This window comes from Liolophura sinensis, chromosome 13, assembly GCF_032854445.1.
Source record: "Liolophura sinensis isolate JHLJ2023 chromosome 13, CUHK_Ljap_v2, whole genome shotgun sequence".
NCBI classification, from domain to species: Eukaryota; Metazoa; Mollusca; class Polyplacophora; order Chitonida; family Chitonidae; genus Liolophura; species Liolophura sinensis.
Genome location: NC_088307.1, coordinates 10,242,040 through 10,260,998, shown reverse-complemented (window position 1 = coordinate 10,260,998; position 18,959 = coordinate 10,242,040). Strand labels below are relative to the sequence as shown.

General features: G+C 37.5%; 1 protein-coding gene across 1 annotated transcript in view; it reads left to right on the top strand.

Annotated features, from left to right (window-relative positions):
• LOC135480491 (solute carrier family 53 member 1-like) overlaps positions 1-14,445 on the top strand; it is a 45,121-nt gene extending 30,676 nt beyond the window's left edge. The window contains 13 exon segments of the mRNA XM_064760333.1: positions 268-369; positions 2,804-2,884; positions 4,421-4,499; positions 5,029-5,082; positions 5,085-5,215; positions 6,266-6,305; positions 6,308-6,444; positions 7,387-7,534; positions 8,295-8,495; positions 9,444-9,616; positions 10,400-10,530; positions 12,056-12,241; positions 13,511-14,445. Coding sequence (XP_064616403.1) covers positions 268-369; positions 2,804-2,884; positions 4,421-4,499; positions 5,029-5,082; positions 5,085-5,215; positions 6,266-6,305; positions 6,308-6,444; positions 7,387-7,534; positions 8,295-8,495; positions 9,444-9,616; positions 10,400-10,530; positions 12,056-12,241; positions 13,511-13,571 — 1,524 coding nt within the window. The 3' untranslated portion in view covers positions 13,572-14,445.
• Positions 14,446-18,959: the final 4,514 nt, after the last annotated feature.

The following is an 18,959-nucleotide window of genomic DNA, read 5'->3' as shown; positions in this document are numbered from 1 at the left end:
GTTTGGTTTTGATCTAGCTGATCTAGACAGAGCTGAATCACTGAGCTCTAACGGTCTAGACTGTGTGTACATGTAGTATGCCAATTGTCTCTGTGATAAATTTGTTTTCTAGTATCTTTGAAATTGTTTCATTCGCTGTTGGTGTTCATGAGAAAGCTCAACTAAGACGATCATTTCAACTAATATGAAATCACGTTTTCAACAGGTCGCAGACAAAAATAGCGCAAAGTTTTGTGTTGCTGACAGGGTGTTGTGTGTGTGTTGCAGTTGATGCAGACAGAGAGGGGGACAGAATGGAGGCAGGCACACGTGGAGACATCTCGATTTTACACCAGTAAGGAGGTGGACCATATGATCAAGGAGACTGAGGTGTGGAAAACAGTCACGCAGTCCAGTTATTCATTCTTTTATTTATCTAGAGTCAACAGACTAAATCTGGGATCATAAAGCTGTCTTGGACTTATGTCAGACTTAAAATTTTAATCGTTAAGTTTGGTTGCGGAGTTAATTTAGCTGGAATTTGTTGTGCAATAACTTACTCAGAATTTACATTTTCAAGCAATATTTTGACCTTGTTACATCATAAATGAGAGTTTTAAACTGATTTGAAATTTTGACTTAAGTCCGAGTTTGCTTTGTGATCCTGGGGCCAGATGCCCAGGTCTGGTGTAAGGCATGTTGTGAAATATGTCAGAAATCCCACCAGTGTCTGAAACATACATGACCTTACCTCAATGTTCTCACACAAACTTACATTTTTGACTCAAGTCTAAGATGGTTTTGTGATTCCAGAGCCAGTGGAAGACTCTGACACATTACATGCTGTATTTGACTCAAAGTTTAGCATGAAGAAATGCATTTTCAGTAACATATAAAGGCCTAAATACAGTGATACTTTTAGCACTTAATTTGATTGGTATTTTACGCCGTACTCAAGAATATTTCACTTATACGACGGTGGCCAGCATTATTGTGGGTGGAAACCGGGCACAGCCCGGGGTAAACCCACGAACATCCACAGGTGCTGGCAGACCTTCCCACATACAGTCGGAGAGGAAGCCAGCATGAGCTGGACTTGAACTCACAGCGACTGCATTGGTGAGAGGCTTCAGGGCCATTTAGCACTTTTTGATGAGAAATTAGGTGTCACAAATAAATCTTAAGTGGCCATATAAGGTGGATGAATCAATCAGAATCAAACAAAATATGTGACTTGAAAATTGCTAATCTTCAGGTGAGATACAGTATACATTCTAAAACAACAGTAAACTATAATTCATCATGTGGCACTGTATTCTAGAGGGGTAAATCATGAGCAATGTTACCGTAAATAACCTAAAATTTCGCCCACAAAAGTGCATTTTTAAGAGGCAAATAAATGTCACAAAATACTATTTTTGCTGCTGAAACTTCCAATTTTCCAGAAAAATATCATCCCATGTCGCAACAAAACCACAAAACACCTTTCTAAAATCAATAGAACTCTCAGAATCAGGAAAAATGGGCAAGTTAGTTGTGGACAAAATTTATGGTTATTTATTGTGTACAATGCAATTATGCGTAAATTAACATGAAGTGAAATTGTATAGGATGTATGCCTTGGTATTAAACAAATGTCATGTGATAGTCAAGTTAAGAATAGAATTGTCTAGACACGTTAGTCGTAAAAAGGCATTGAATCGTAAAAATATCAATTGATGAACTATTGCAGTCTTTTAAAATTCTTGGATTAAAACGAAATTCAAACAATCAGTTATCCTTTGAGAAGCAGCAAACATATTCCGGCATGTTGTACCCAGTGTAGTATGTATGCTTGGGGTTTTATGTCGGCCTGTTGTAGTAATCAGATTGTTGAAAGAAATGGTTTTATAATAATAATAATACTTTATTTTCTGAGGTAGATCAGCTAAAGTCCCTCATGCATACACACATTCACACATAAAGTTGTTTACGTGTATTTGCAGTATATATAAAATATAGATATACCTGATAGATTTATTTAATTATTTGATTAGTGTTTTACATCGTACTCAAGAATATTTCACTTATACAACGGCGGCCAGCATTATGGTGGGGGAAAACCGTGCAGAGCCCATGGGGAAACCCACGACCATCCACAGGTTGCTGGCAGACCTTCCCGTGTACTGAACCTGATAGAAAATTATCACTGACTGTATACATTGTAATGAATCAGACAATTCTACGCTTCATCAAGAGAGGCGTAGTTTGACATAATAAAAACTTCCATTTTGTTTTTCAAACATTGACATTCTGTGATTTCTGAACATGTATGGGGAGTCGGTTACACGGTGTCACCCCAGAATATATCTAAAGAAATGTTTAAAGGCATAAGTTATAGGTTTAGAGATTCATGGATGTTGTAGACCGAAGGTTATTTTGATTGACACTTGCTGTTGTTGTTGTACATGTGCATATGATTTCACTCCAGAGATACTGACACATTTACCTACACATACTACGTACACATACTATATATATATATATATATATATATATATATATATATGCGCACAGCTTTGCTATGTTTGACAAGAAAGTATGAGGGGGAAATGTTTGCATGAACAATACTGAAAAGTGACACTGGACAGTAATATGTATGAGACCCGTCTGTGAAGAGTGTCAAAAAATTGCTGTTATTTAAAGACTCACTACGAGGACAAAAAAAAAGGTACAAAGGACAAAAAGGTTGATACAAAGTGGATGGTAATTTAATAACAGAGGTACATGTATGTTTAGGCATGCTATTATTATCTGTCATTGACAAACACGCTTCTGTTTTCAGCAAGTGGTGACCACTGACCTTGAGGGTGGGAACAGACAGAAGGCTATGAAGAGACTGAGGGTGCCTCCACTGGGGGATGAGGTAAATGGTAATTAAGCATGATAAGGTTGTGTGTTTTTGGTTCAATTGTGTCCCTCAGGTCTTTGCTGACTCACATGGCAAAAGCAATTTCAAGCTTTTTCAAAAAAAGGTGTCTGGCACCTTTGAAAAGACCCTTTTAAAGAAAGGGGTAAGGCCTCTGTTATCCTTGTTTGTTTTATTTATTTATTTGAATGGTGTTTTACGCCGTACTCAAGAATATTTCACTTATGCGACGGTGGCCAGCATTATGGTGGGAGGAAACCGGGCACAGCCTGGGGGAAACCCATGACCATCCACAGGTTGCTGCAAGACATTCCCACGTATGACTGGAGAGGAAGCCAGCATGAGCTGGACTTGAACTCACAGCGACCGCATTGGTGAGAGGCTCCTGGGTCATTACACCTTTTATCCTTGTTATATGATGTCAAATATAACATGAACAATATGGACCTTACCACTTTCTCCAAATGTCAGACATTTACATGTACATGTATTTTAAGGCTTGGATTTTGTTCTCGCCACAGCGTGTCAGGCACTGACCAATGAGATCACAGGCTTGAATCCAGCTGTTGTTATTTTGGCTGAGTGGCTTTAAATCTGGAGCTCTGTCAGGTACAGGGCATACGGTGGATTTTAACTATGGTCCTTCTTCCGTAAACCAATGCGGTCGCTGTGAGTTCAAATCCAGTTCATGCTGCCTTCCTCTCCGGCCGTACGTGGAAGGTCTTCCAGCAACCTGCGGATGGTCGTGGGTTTCCCCCGGGCTGTGCCCAGTGTCCACCCACCATAATGCTGGCCGCCGTCGTATAAGTGAAATATTCTTGAGTAGGGCGTAAAACACCAATCAAATAAATAAATAAATTCTTCCGTAAACCTATACACTGCCATCTTATACCTGAAAAAGCCCAGTGAAATAAATAAGCCAATCACTGTGCCCATCAGAAAAAAGAAACACTTTCTGAACAGGGAGATCGCCCCAATTGAAGCCAGATGCCAGCACCTCTCACATAGTTACTGGATATGATGAAATGTCCCTGAGCAAGGGAGATAATACTGGCTGATCAGTGACACAGTGGTAGCAGTTGCAGCTATCTATTCTCAAGAGAGATTTTGCAGTGCAACGACTGTGATTATGTGCAGTTTTAGCATGGACATGTATTTTTACTTCTAACATCACTGTACAGTAGTGTGTTCACCTTGACCAGTTATAAACCTATATATGTTGTATTTACCTGGAAAGCTGGAACAAATATTGTATAATAGATTGAGTGAACTGCAGAACCTACTCAAAATCGATGTGCACGGGATGTGACAAAGTTATCCCCCCTGAAAATTTTTAGGTTATCTCCCCTGACAGTTTTCAGATTTTCTGTAAACATGTCTTAAACATTTGTATGATAAGTAAAGGAAAGAATGTTCGAGTTATTATACTTTTCTATTGACAGATTAAGTAAATTGTGCTAAAGTTGAGTAATTTTTTTTCTAATATGATGTCATCATCAAGCGTGATCAGTACGAATTGGGGTTCTGTTTCAGCAAAACCCCTGGACGACATTCCGAGTGGGGCTGTTCTCAGGGATATTTGGGGTTCTACTTGTTGTCATTGTTGTCGCAGGTTTGTGAAAAAACAATGGTTGATTTTAAAAAGTGTTTTAAAAGAGAAGTTAGACCAATTTCTACTTAATGCAGAGGAATACATTACCCATCACAAAACCTTATTGCAAAGATAAAACTGGACAATAGACTAGACAACTTAAATAAGCCTTTATCAGTGAAGACTTTATACATGGAGGATTCCCCATTAAAGTGAAGGGCAATTTTGAAACTAATTAGAGTAATAAGTTCCCTTATGTATTAAAAAGTTACATGTTTTTGTTTAAGTCGGTAAAAATGTGTTATTCAGTCAAATAACAGTCTTATAAGTGAAATATTCCTGTGAATGGGTATTCCATAAAACACCAGTCAGATCAAATGAAATCAAATCTTCTAGTATCTTGCAGTTCCTTGCAGACACACCTGACTATTACAACTATATTTGATAAATTATCAACATTTACATATCCATGTAAAACAGAAATGTAAGTTGCATAATATTATACTATAAAGTTTTTTAATGAATATCTTTAAATTGTTTCCTTCTTCAGCTAATTTCACTGAACATTCCGAAACGTGGGAAGCAGCTTTACGAATGTATAGGGGACGTTTCTTATTATCCTAAAATGCTTTTTACTGGGAATCAACACATATGGCTGGAGATCATCTGGGGTCAACCATGTTTTGATATTTGAACTTGATCCCAGAAATCATCTGTCCCACCAACAGCTTTTAGAGGTGAGTGTTCATTTATAAATACAGTGTAAGTAACTCCTGGGGCTTTGTGTTCCTTACAGTAACTTTTTACTTGTTGGGATAACTTGTGTTATGGCAGGCAGATCATGGACATGTATATTCATGTACGTTATTCACAGTATCACCTATATGATCTGTCAATACCTTGACTTGTCAGCTACCACCTGCGTAACTGTGGTACATGTAGTTATTCTGTCATACCTTTACTTGTCGGCTACCACCTGCGTAAACTGTGGTACATGTAGTTATTCTGTCATACCTTTACTTGTCGGCTACCACGTGCGTAACGGTAGTACATGTAGTTATTCAGTCATACCTTTACTTGTCAGCTACCACCTGCATAACTGTGGTACGTGTAGTTATTCTGTCATACCTTTACTTGTCGGCTACCACCTGCGTAACGGTAGTACATGTAGTTATTCAGTCATACCTTTACTTGTCGGCTACCACCTGCGTAACTGTGGTACATGTAGTTATTCTGTCATACCTTTACTTGTCGGCTACCACCTGTGTAACTGTGGTACATGTAGTTATTCTGTCATACCTTTACTTGTCGGCTACCACCTGTGTAACTGTGGTACATGTAGTTATTCTGTCATACCTTTACTTGTCGGCTACCACCTGCGTAACTGTGGTACATGTAGTTATTCTGTCATACCTTTACTTGTTGGCCACCACCTGCGTAACTGTGGTACATGTAGTTATTCTGTCATACCTTTACTTGTCGGTTACCACCTGCGTAACTGTGGTACATGTAGTTATTCTGTCATACCTTTACTTGTCAGCTACCACCTGCATAACTGTGGTACATGTAGTTATTCTGTCACTCAATGTCTTTTCCCTAAAAATAAGAAAAAAGTCATAAACTATTACTTGTTGTGCAGAAACTTTTTCTCCTACCTTCTAAACAAACCTCGAAGCACCTTCCTGAAAGTCAGGCAGAATAAATGACTGGTGAATAACAAAAATTTAGATCATTTACTGTATGTTTCTGTTTAGTTTTTTTGTTTTTGTTTTTTTTTCTACATGTAGGTTGCCACCTGTCTAGCAGTGATCTGGGCAATAAGTGTCCTGCTTACCTCTTCAGTGCCTTCATCTACATCCCTGTGTTCGCCAGCCCGCTCGCGCTGGCTTGTCTACTGGTGCTTTTCCTACTGAACCCCATCCACATTTTACACTTCAGAGCCAGGATGTGGCTCCTCAAAGTTCTGGTGAGTTGAACCTTTTACACTTGTGTGGTGTTCTAGTAAAGTGGGCTCTGTGTTTCTCACTTGTGTGGTGTTCTGGAAAATGGGTGAGCCTTTCACACTTGTGTGGTTGTTCTAGTAAAGTGGGCTCTGCCTTTCTCACTTTGAGGTGTTCTGGAAAGTGGGTGGGCCTTTCACACTTGTTTTATCTTTATTGTTTTCCCAAAAAAGGTGACCAAGGGAGCTGTGGTTTTCCACATCGTCTGTTTGTCTATCCATCTGTCTGTCTCACCTAAGTTTTCCATGCTTTTTTTATTAATTTATCCGCCTCTCAACTTGTGGATAATTGTCCCATATCCTTCAGCTGCAAATATATTTTGTTTATTTTCGAGGATGCAGGTGTGGCGAGACGGGGAGAAAATCGTTATTGATGCATTTGTGTCATTAAATAATGATATGTGTGTGTGTGTATATATATATATATATATATATATATATATATATATATATATGTATATACATACATACACATATTAATATCTTTATTAATGTGTGATATATATATTTCTCGTAATTTCACCTTTAACAAAAAAAAAAAAAAACAAATGACATTTTCTGCATTGTACTGAAAAAAAGGACACTTAATTAATCCCTGTACGTATATATATCTAGGGGCCTCCATGGCTCAGTCGGTTAGCGTGCTAGCGCAGCGTAATGACCCAGGAGCCTCTCACCAATGCGGTTGTTGTGAGTTCAAGTCCAGCTCATGCTGGCTTCCTCTCCGGTTGTAAGTGGGAAGGTCATCCAGCAACCTGCGAATGGTCGTGGGTTTCCCCCGGGCTGTGCCCACTTTCCTCCCACCATAATGCTGGCCGCGGTGGTATAAGTGAAATATTCTTGAGTAGGGCGTAAAACACCAATCAAATAAATAAATAAATAAACATATATATCTATTTTCACTTTCAGTGTCGCATTTTCACTGCTCCCTTCCACCATGTTGGCTTCGCTGATTTCTGGCTGGCAGATCAGCTGAACAGTCTGGTGACGGTACTTCTGGACTTTGAGTACTTGGTGTGTTACTATGCCTTCGAAGTCAAGTGGCACGGAGGACAGAGTATGTATACCGGGGAAAATGTAAACGTGAAATTTTCAAAGGTGGAGACTAACACAAAAATCCCATATAAAAGCTCGGATGAAAGAGTTTAAAAACATGGTTTTAAACATGGTCTTTTCTTTTACTGAGAGAAAGATAAAGATTTAAAGATAAAATTAGTGTGGTGGGTGTAAGGGACCACCTCATGGTATATGTTGTCTCTGCATGATGATGTCCTTAAAGAGTTTGTAATGATTGTTTAGTAAATATATTGGTGCTAGAGTTAGGTCTTTTAAGCTAACAAATTTTTTTTTCAATCTGAATTTAATCAGATTTATATTTTTAATATGTTCATAAATATTATCATAGTTCAGATGAAATGCATGTGTTTGGATATACACGTTTACATTTAAATAAGTTTATTAGACATGCATCACTTCCGTATTTAGAACATTATTTTGCAAAGACGATATATACCAAGAGATGGTCTCAGTTGCCCACCATACAAAAATATTTTCAAATATGCTTTTCTCCTGAAATAAAAAATAGAGATTAAAGACCATATTTGCAAATAACTTTTCAATCCCATTCATCTGATGTTGGCACCATTTCTGTGTTTTCTTTTCCTTTAAAATAAATAGGACAAGTACATGTAGGTTTGTCATTGATAAGAAAATATTATTCTTGTTGCTGAAACTGGAATTTTTTGAGGATATCACCGTACTTTGCAGACAAGCCAGTAGGACTGAATGCAACTTAGTCGTGGGCATTGTTTTCTCAGGTGAAGCTGTGTGCACAAAGAATGTATATGGCCATGCAATCCGTGGCGTCGTGGCCTGCTTGCCTGCCTGGTGGCGTTTTGCTCAGTGCCTTCGCCGTTATCGTGATACCAAACTCGTCTTCCCCCATGTGGTGAATGCTGGGAAATATTCTACCACATTCCTCGTTGTGATATTTGCATATTTGTACAAGCACCATGTAGGTAAGTGTTTTCAAAAAGAAATTTATAAATGTTTAAATATCTTCAAATTAACATTTTATTGTGTTTGTTTGGGATTATCTAAGTGATCAATGGGTGTAATCCCAATTATCCAAAATATTTATTGACTCATGTTTAAATGCCGTTCTGGTGAATTTTGATTTGTTGGGCAGTCCCCAAAACAGTGAAAATATAATTCGAGCCCGTAATCTCAATCTGAATCTAAATTGCTTGAGCCCTCGCCCATTTCAGAGTTCTGAACTTGGCCAGAACTACACCCACGCAGGCACCAGCGAAAACATTGCTAATGTGAGCCATGTTTCTAATGCAACAATCTGGGAGGCCTTTTGGTGAACCAGTGGTGTGATGACACTGTTTCAACTTCAGCCAGAACGAACAAAACATGCTCTTGACAGGTTCCTTCCGCAGCTGATTGCTGTTCTGGGTGTGCGGAATGTGCAGAGCTGTGAAGCAAGCGCACGAGTGCACCCTGCTGCATTGTCAGATCTCCATACTGTGCCTCTCTCTGCAAGATAACACAACAAATGATTCAACTTTGGCATGATTTTCAAAGAGGTGTAGAAACAAACCTGAAAAGCCACAGCCATTTTTTTTTTCTGATGTTCTTGAATCTAGAATTCTTATGAGGCAGTGTGATGTACCATGTTAGAGAAACAGAAAACATATCTTGTCACTTTTAACACCTGCACTCTCCTGTAATAGAAATAACTCGAGCCTAACTGGTTAAAATTGATAACATGGCGACGCCCTTCATTTTCTTTAGTAACATGCACAATTTTACTTACTTTGAACTGTGATATCTTGATTATATAACATTACAAGAATAAAAAGTTATGCTTTTAAACTTTATATGGGATACCTTATCAGTGCATATATACATTTGGTCAAGGGCTGTCTGTAATGAACGAGGGTGCCTTGTCTCATTTTCAGACACAAATGAAGAGACTCGGCAAAACAATGCATATTTCTACCTGTGGATTGTGTCTGCGGTCATCAGCTCATGTTACACCTTTACCTGGGATATCAAGATGGATTGGGGGTTGTTTGACGAAGGTGCTGGGGATAACAAGTTCCTGAGGGAGGAGATTGTTTATGCCTATAAAGTATGACATTTATTTTATTTATTTATTTATTTGATTGGTGTTTTACGCTGTACTCGAGGATATTTCACTTATACGACGACGGCCAGCATTACGGTGGGAGGAAACCAAGCAGAACCTTGAGGAAACCACGATCATCTGCAGGTTGTTGGCAGGCCTGAGAGGAAGCCAGGACATTTTAGAGGTCATAAAGTTCTACTTTTGGTGTTGAAAGTTACACTATTCCAGTATTGCAGAATATCATCTTACCTTCCAAGTATACCTCAAAAAAACTTTTTAAGATCAGTGGAAATTTCCCAATCAGGCAGAATAAGCTACTTTGATGCTTTAAGAAAAATCTGTTTCAAAATGTCAGTCCTGAATGTATTTTAATTATTTTTCCTGAAAAACCACACAGTAGTGTCCTTAGCTAATATTTACATAGACAGTGGTATTTGAGTTGTCATAATCAAGTTTACTGACAATTTTCTGTCCTTTCAGTGTTTCACTCTCTTTGACGGAAATGTCATATCGTCATACAGGTGAAATGATTACGAATATGATGTCAGCACCCATTGCTGTATTTCACCTACAGTTTAGCTTTTTTTCAAGTAACGTATGTTGTTTGATTTTTTATAATAAAACTCAAGAGCTGGCATCAGAGGTATTAATTTTATTATAGGCTTTTATGTACTTCTGATATCATATTTTTTGGTGAAATACAGTAATCAATCAATCAGTCAAACAGCGTTCTGAGCAATTCAATCTCTGTCGTGTTTTAATATCTTCCCATGTGCTTTTTTGCAGAGTTACTATTATTTTGCAATCATAGAGGATTTCATCCTGAGGTTCGCCTGGTCTCTCAACGTTTCTGTCGGGGAGGGTATATTCCACAGCGAAATTCTCTCTACAATCCTGTCATCATTTGAAGTGTTCAGGTAGGCCAACAAAAGTGTGATTTGCGAGCTTTTACGGTTAACAGTTCTTGCACTTTGGCATCAATTCCTTGCCTATCCTGTGGCGTGCTTATGTGGTTAATTAATACACAGATGTTTCTGCCACGCCTCTCGCAAAAATCAATAGATATTTCTTTGGATATGTGTGTTTAACCTTGGTTTACATACTGTAACTCCTCCAAATATTGTCCAAGTTTGAAAACTTGATCTACATGTAACAGACAAGTTTTGCATAATTAAGCTGTAGATATCTATGCTGTGTATCTGCTTGTTATTGAAGGATCTCCTGATGTCAGATATCTGCAGATTTGTTTTCGATCATATCTTGGCTTACACTATTACATACATATACATACAGAACACCAAGAGCCTAAAATAATCCTTATCAAACAGTGACTATATGCAACATATTAAAGTAAGTAAATTAGTCTGATTATCCTCCATGATAAAGACATGAAGTAAAACATGCATATCTCTTTCTACATATTTCATAGAGGTGTATAAATTATTATGTAAAATCCTCTCCAGCCGTAAATGGGTAGGTCTGGCAGCAGCCTGCGGATTATCGTGGGTTTCCCCTGGTTTCCTCCCACCATAATGCTGGCCGCCGTCGTATAAGTGAAATATTCTCGAGTATGACATAAAAACGCCAATCAAATAAAAAAATAAATAAATATCATGTAAAACAATCCTCAGGTGTCCATGAGGGGCACCTCACATTGTGCATTTTGAAAATACATGTATCATATTTACCTTTAATTCACCTGAATTGTACATTTTGGAAGGATTAATTTGGCACTGCTATTCTTAGAAATTTGCCAAAAATGTGGGTAGGGTGCCCTGGAGGCATACACAAGGCAAGCTTTAAGTCATAGCGTGGGTCACTAAGTTGAAAATTTTAAAACTTCTGCATGTTTGAGTCCATGTTATTGTGTTACAGTTATGTAAGGATTTAATTAGTGCATGGTCTTGGTATGTTATGCAAATTTTGTGTATTCTGAGGAGTGAGTGAGTGAGTGAGTGCTTGGGGTTTAACGTCGTACTCAACAATTTTTCAGTCATATGACGACGAAGGAATCCTTAGGGTGTATGTACGTGTAATGTGCCTCCTTGTTACAGGAGGGATTTCCACCGCTCTTTTATTTAGTGCTGCTTCACTGAGACGACTTACCGAAGGCAAGTAAGCCGCCCCGCCCGAGCCATTATACTGATACATGTCAACCAGTCATTGCACTATCCCCTTCATGCTGAACGCCAAGCGAGGAAGTTATAACTTCCTCTTTTAAAGTCTTAGGTGTGACTCGATCAAGGATTGATCCTGGATCTAGCGGTCCCGAAGCGGACGCTTGTGTATTCTGAGGATATTTTGATGGGTCGGCCGTTGTGCTGTGTAAAATGTACATGCACATTTCCTTACAAATGCCACATCAGGACACCCTTAAACACCACATTGCAGTGGTCAAAGGGTGATCAGTTGTCAAAAAGTATTTTTCGCATTCTTCCACAGGAGATTTGTCTGGAACTATTTCCGTCTGGAGAACGAACACTTAAATAACTGTGGTCAGTTCCGAGCGGTGCGCGACATCTCCATAGCACCCATCGATTCCAACGAACAATCTCTTTTGGAAGAAATGATGGATGATGTTGATGGGACGAACACCAGGCGGACGGACAGACGCAGGTTCATAGGAAAGTAAGTCTGCACTTCATTGGTGGAACTTTTTGTGGACTTCTCTTCATGGACCAAGTCCTCTCTCTTTGGCCAGTCTTAAAAACTTCTTTCTTGGGCATAGCCGGGGCCCTGTCAGCAAATCCAGGGTTAGTCGGCAAGGAATTCTTTTACTCACTGCTAATTGGAAAGATGGGAATTTTAGAGCAATTAACATTGTAAGACTAGTGAAAAAAAAAATTATTTAAAAAAAAAAAATGATCAAAATCAAAACAATAAAGGATGCATCAAATTACAGCCAAGGAACATATTTGTAATGGTGTCTTCACCCTGTCAAAAAAATAGTGTTAGTCAGTAATGAATTTTTTTTTTAATTCTGCTCATTGTAAAGATGGAAATTTTAAAGAAATTACATTGTAAGACTATTAAAAATATATAAAAACAAAACTTTCAAAATCTCAAGTCGGTTAGCGCACTAGCGCAGCATAATGACCCAGAAGTCTCTCACCAATGCGGTCGCTGTGAGTTCAAGTTTCAGCTCATGCTGGCTTCCTCTCCGGTCGTACATGGGAGGGTCTGTCAGCAACCTGCGGATGGTCGTGGGTTTCCCCGGGCTCTGTCCGGTTTCCTACCATCATAATGCTGGCCGCCGTCATATAAGTGAAATACAAAAAAAACAGCAATCAAAAAAATAATCAAAAAAAATTAATCAAAATCTCAATAAATAATGCTTCGAGATAGACCCAACAAACATGTTTTTAATTGTGGGCCCTATTACTTCACTGATCATTATAAAACAACATGCAAATGAGAGTAAAATGATTTTGTCCATGACTCACTTCACCTAATTCTTTACCTGAGTTCTGTCCATCTTAAAAAATATATTTTGAGGTTTGTTTGGAACATAGACTAAAAGTAGTACTTTGTAACAATCCGTGAAAGACACATATACGTAATTGTGACACTGGTTGTAGTTCTTTCAAATCTGAATGGGGGCCTCCGAGGCAGAGCAGGGTTAGCAGACCAACACAGCAGATACCTAGGGCTCTCCCACCAATGTGGTCATTGTGAGTTCAAGTCCAGCTCAAGCTGGCTTCCTCTCTGGCCACACGTGGGAAGGTCTTTCAGCAACCTGCGGATGGTTGTGGGTTTCCCCAGGCTCTGCCCAGTTTTCTCCCACCATAATGCTAGCCGCTGTTGTATAAGCGAAATATTCTTGAGTGCGGCGTAAAGCACCAATCAATAAATAAATAAGTAAATAAATACATCCATCTGAATGATTTCTCTTTATAGGAAGAAGAAAGAATCCAGAGTATGGATTGACGATGACAGAACGAACTATTGGGAAACCTGAAGTGAAGAATGTCTAACAAAGTAGCCCGGCCAGAGGTGCTCCTACGATTTCAGTTTGTAAATGGTAAACACTGGACCTCTGGTTGTCATATAAATATGAGTCGAGTCTGTTCCAAGGTGCCATTATGGACTGTACTAGCCAAAACAAAGCTGTTCAAGTCTTGACACACTTTTGCTCTCCTCTAAGTTTAAAACGTACAGCCGATGTGGAAAAAGAATTTGCCTGTACACAAATACACCTGTATGTGTATCTGTAGACAAATACACCTATATGTGTATTTGTACACAAATACACCTACATGTGTATCAGGCATGCCAAGGGCCACTGTCACATGTGCAAGACTTCATAAGCATAAAGCCTTGAGTAGGTCTTACACGTGTCATTAAGTTGGTTGTTGGGTCAGATTTTTATGGTACTGTACCTTTTAACAGGGCTATCCATTTGAGCAAATTTAAACTTTTGCAAATTTAACTCTTTTTTTTTTTTTAAATGTTTTTTTTAGGCTAGAAAGTTTTAAAGCACGTGATTTCATGAGACAAGTTGTAAAAAAACTGAATTATTTTACATTGTTTTGTGAAAATGTGTTGAGGGTAATAAGAGAGTAGCTGATTGAATGTGGAAGCTGAGGAGCTTAGGATGCCGTGTTACTGGCAGACACTGCTCCTGGCTCTATATAATGTCAGTGTTATAATTCTATCCAACAGCAAACATTTTTTAAAAAACTCGCGCAAAAAAGAGTTTACGTTTGTTACATGTACACGTAAGTTTTAAGAGCTGAGCTTAAAAATTTTTGTGAGAAAAAAAGAATTTCATCAAAAAAGGAGGTTCCTTTGGATGAGAAGTTTTGTAGAATTCCAGCGTATGATTTGTTTTAAATTTTGTCTCTTATATGTGGAGAAAACATAGTTTACGTCTCCCTAGGAAGCATAATCCATGCATTTTGCAGCCATTACCAGTTTGCGAGTACTTTATTACCTCCATTCCAAAAGATGTTCATTCTCTACTAAGCTGCTCTTACTGGCATATTGAAGAGGGAAGACAAATCAGATGAAAGTTTTTGAAAATACTTGTGAATAAATTCAGTTTCAAAGTCTAAATCTCATGATTCTGAATTTTTGGAATATTTTCACATTTTGACCAAAGTACATGTAGCATAAAATTTATTTTCATCATTGTTTTCCTTTCATTTTGTTTTTTTGTTTAGTGATTTTATTTTAAACTATAAAGAGTTTAAGTTTACCATTATTACACAAGTCTGAAACACCATAGTGCTGGCTGACGTCGTATAAGTGAAATATTCTTGAGTACGGTATAAAAGCACAAATCAAATAAATCATGCATTACACACCAAGTACGTATAGAGCATGGCAGGGAGATTTTCCTCTAACAGTGGTGCTGAAATGGAGGGTATGTTTTGCCGGGGCATATGCCTTGTACATCAGGAAATCCTTCTAGACATCCCTGAAGGCCTGCTAGACATGACAGAGTGATAACTTTTTGCAAATTTTGGAAAAACTGAGCATCTAAATCTTCTTGTGTAACCGTATTATAGTTACTGTTAGAAATTTGCATGTACATCATTACATCGTATCAGTGGTGCTAAAGTGCAATTCACATTTTACCATTTTGTAATAAGAAGTCATGAATTACTGTCATCTGTGTGAAAATTCCGGAATTTTTGTTTTGTAATGTCTGCAGTAACCCTGAAATTTAGCACTATATGTTTTTCCTAAATGACGTGAGTTGTAAAAGAAATTGCAAAAGACTGATTTACAGAGTTTTGGGTAAGCATCTTCATGGCTCTATAGATTTACTGTTCTCCCATTTTATTTATTCATTTGTTTTATTTGATTGGTGGTTTATTATGCACGGAAGACTGTTTTACATTACGACTGCAACCAACATTATGGTGGGAGGTGGGAGGAAACCAGTGACCAGCCTCCATTTTATCATCAGCTGACAATCATTTTGAGTGGAAGGAAACAAAGCATGATGTAAACGTCAACAGAAAGGCCTCTTAAGACTATGTTGTAAACATCAACAGAAAGGCCACTTAAGACTATGTTGTAAACTGACATTACTGTTTTCCCCCCCCCCCCCCCCCCCCCCCCCCACCTTTTTTTTCTTTTTCTTTTTTAGATGATTTTTTCACTGAGCTACTTTGTTAATTGCAAATGACATAACCATCAGGGGAAAGACCTCTGAAAACTATGTTGAAAACTGACATTACTGACATTTTTTTCTACTTAGTCTTCTGATAAATGTTGCGCTGAATTAATTGCAGACAAGTGTTCACATGTGACATTTTTTGACAAAAAACTGAAAACCTAATCGCAGTGCTTAGTTCTGGGTGATGAAAGCTAAAATTTTGACTCATTTCTCTTAAGATGATTTTGATAAGGTGGACAAAATTTTAATTTTTAATGTCCAAAATAAGCTTTATCATGGAATTATAAATTTTGGCTTAAGTCAGAAATCGCTTTGTGGAATTGCACAGTGGTGTTTTCTGGCGTTATTGGAATAACTTCTCATATTTGTGCATGAGAACTCATAGCATGGCCGAAATTAATAAAAAAAAATTTTCCAAAGACATTGAAAAAAGAAAAAGCCTCAAACATAACATGCGTCTAACATTATCCACTGGGTCTGTAAAGCCTGATGTGTAATTCAACAATTTGATTGCATTTAAAGAGACTATACCAGAGATTTTGGCAAAAAGTGGTCTTTGGAAAGCCAGTAAAATATTTGCTGTCACTTTAGAATAAGCCCAAATAGTTACCTTTCATAAAATATCAGCCTTATCTATGTAGTACCGTTCCAAAAAATTCCTATATATGGCACTGGAACATTTTTTTTTTTTCAATCTCTAGAATCATTTTAACAGGTATGAGTCTGATTTTAACTGAAAGGCAATAATTCGAGCTGTTTTGGTACATGTAAATACAGAAAGTTTAATTAGAGAATATGGCTTGTTTGCCAAAAATCTGTGCTTTAGTATTTTCAGCTGAATAATGCCAAACATTTTTATAGAGGAATAACTGAAGGTTTAGTATTGTATACAGTTTTCTGCAGTTTCGCAGCTGACAGTTACTTCTGTTTTGTTTTCTTTTAAATTATTTACTCTGTAGTCCAGCATATTGGTTTGAAACAAATAGGCATTATTATAGAATTGGACATAACTATAGAGCCTTTTTTTTTTTTTTTTTTTGTTAACTGTGTTGTCCATTGGTTTCTAACCACAGACTTTTGGAATGAACATTTGACTATATAGATTTACATTATTTTTTTAGCCAGTTACAAAGTATTTTTTGGGGGTTTCTAACATAATTTGCCAGGATATGACTGAAATAATATATTGGGCTGACCAGGCGATCTATCACTATTTACAGTAGTGACCTGTGCACGATATTGTACATTTCTTTTGAGTAACTTTGAACGGATCACACCAGACAGATTTTTATTAAAGAGAGTGTGTTTAATATGTGAAGATTTGATCTGTCAAGTCAGCTGTTCATAATATCTAGCCCCACCTAGTATGACGTTTACGTTTTGAGCTGCCAATCCACTGATACAGATTTTTAAACAAAATTTAAGTCAAGACTTAAAGTGGATATTAAATTTCAGTGATCTTTTGTAATGGAGTTACATCCTTAATCACCTCACATAGCTTCATTACGGTACATGTCTGCTGCCGTTTCTGGTGTGGGGGCTTGTTAGGTTGGATGTTTACACTGGATACTCCCTCTCACCAATGCGGCCGTTGTGAGTTCAAGTCTGGCTTCCTCTCCGGCCGTAAGTGTGAAGGTCTTCCAGCAACATGCGGATGGTCATGGGTTTCCCCCGGCTCTGTCCAGTTTCCTCCTACCATAATGCTGACCGCCGTTGTATAAGTGAAATATTATTGAGTACGGCATGAAACTCCAAATGCTCTGGATACTCAGGTTTCATTAACCCATGAAACATTACCAAGCTCTGATGCAGTAGCCGGAAAAATAAAAAAAAAACACATTTTCTCTTAAATTAACCCTGTATTGCCAGCATGGCACAAATTTGTATTTCTTGTTTTTTCAGTGTGTGCTACTGTATTTCTAAACATGCATATATATATCTAAGTCTTTAACTGATTTTGTGCCGATGTTCTATCGGCAGATGTATACATGTATATGTGTAAGACTATGTTTATTGGACAGCGTTTGAAGAACGACGCAAATTAAGAGTAATTGCACAATCTCAAATCTTATTTACTCGAGTTATAATGTTGCATGAGATTTTCTCCTTGTGACGCAAATTTTAAGGTATTTTTATTATGTTAAGCTCATGTTGAGCCTAGCTGTTTTTTTAATATCAAATTGCATAACATGTTCTCATTTGACTTACCGCTACACTGAAGTCACAGGATTGATTTCCGAGATACGCGTTTTAACAAGAAATTTATGTAATATATGCCCTACTTTTAATTATAGGATGTTATATTTAAAATACAAGATTGTTGAATGTCGTTTACGCAATACTAACGCAGACACGTTTTCATTGGTTATTTTTCCTTCGGGATTAACTTACATAACTTATCTTATGTAAACATGTGAAATGTTTGAAGAAACGTACACCAAATCCCTTGCAAAGAAGTTAAATGTTTGAAGAAATATGAAATAAGTTCCTTGGAAACATGCAAGATGTTTGAAAAAACCTTCAGTCATCACTTGTTTGATTCAAATATTTGGAGAAAGCTCGCCAGTTATGATCTGAAGATGTCAAATGTTTGAAGAGTGCAGTTTAATAAGAAACTTTGTTTGAAGTGGTGTATTGCAAGTAGGGGCATTATGGTCACATTACCATACTCGCATTATCGATGTTCTGTTTTTGAACGTTTGTATGTTGTTTCATCTTTATTTATATACTGCTTTGTTTTAGATAAAGAAACTTTTCACACAGTTGCTCAGTGGCGATAATACATGTGTAGTGTTTTGTGGGGAAATACATACCAATGATTTGCTGATTTTTTTGGTGAGACGTTTGGAATGTCTTCTTGTATTGCCATGTTTTGTTTCTTTTTTCTTTGGCCATATGTTCCTAGAAAGAGTGTGTATATATATATATATATATATATATATATATATATATATATATATATATATATATATATATATACAATATTTCAATTGTAAATCAAGGCTGGTTTTTGTCCTGTAGGAATTAGTCTTGCATAAAGTATTATTCAAATTGTTTATGTTCTCTTTCTCCTAGTTGTTGAAAAGACAAAGGCTTATTCTGTCTGCTCCATGGTTAGGCTGTCGTCTGCTCGTTATGTAGACTATCGTCCGCTCCTTGGTTAGACTGTCGTCTGTTCCTTGATTACACTATTGTCTCCTCTTTGGTTAGGCTGTCGTC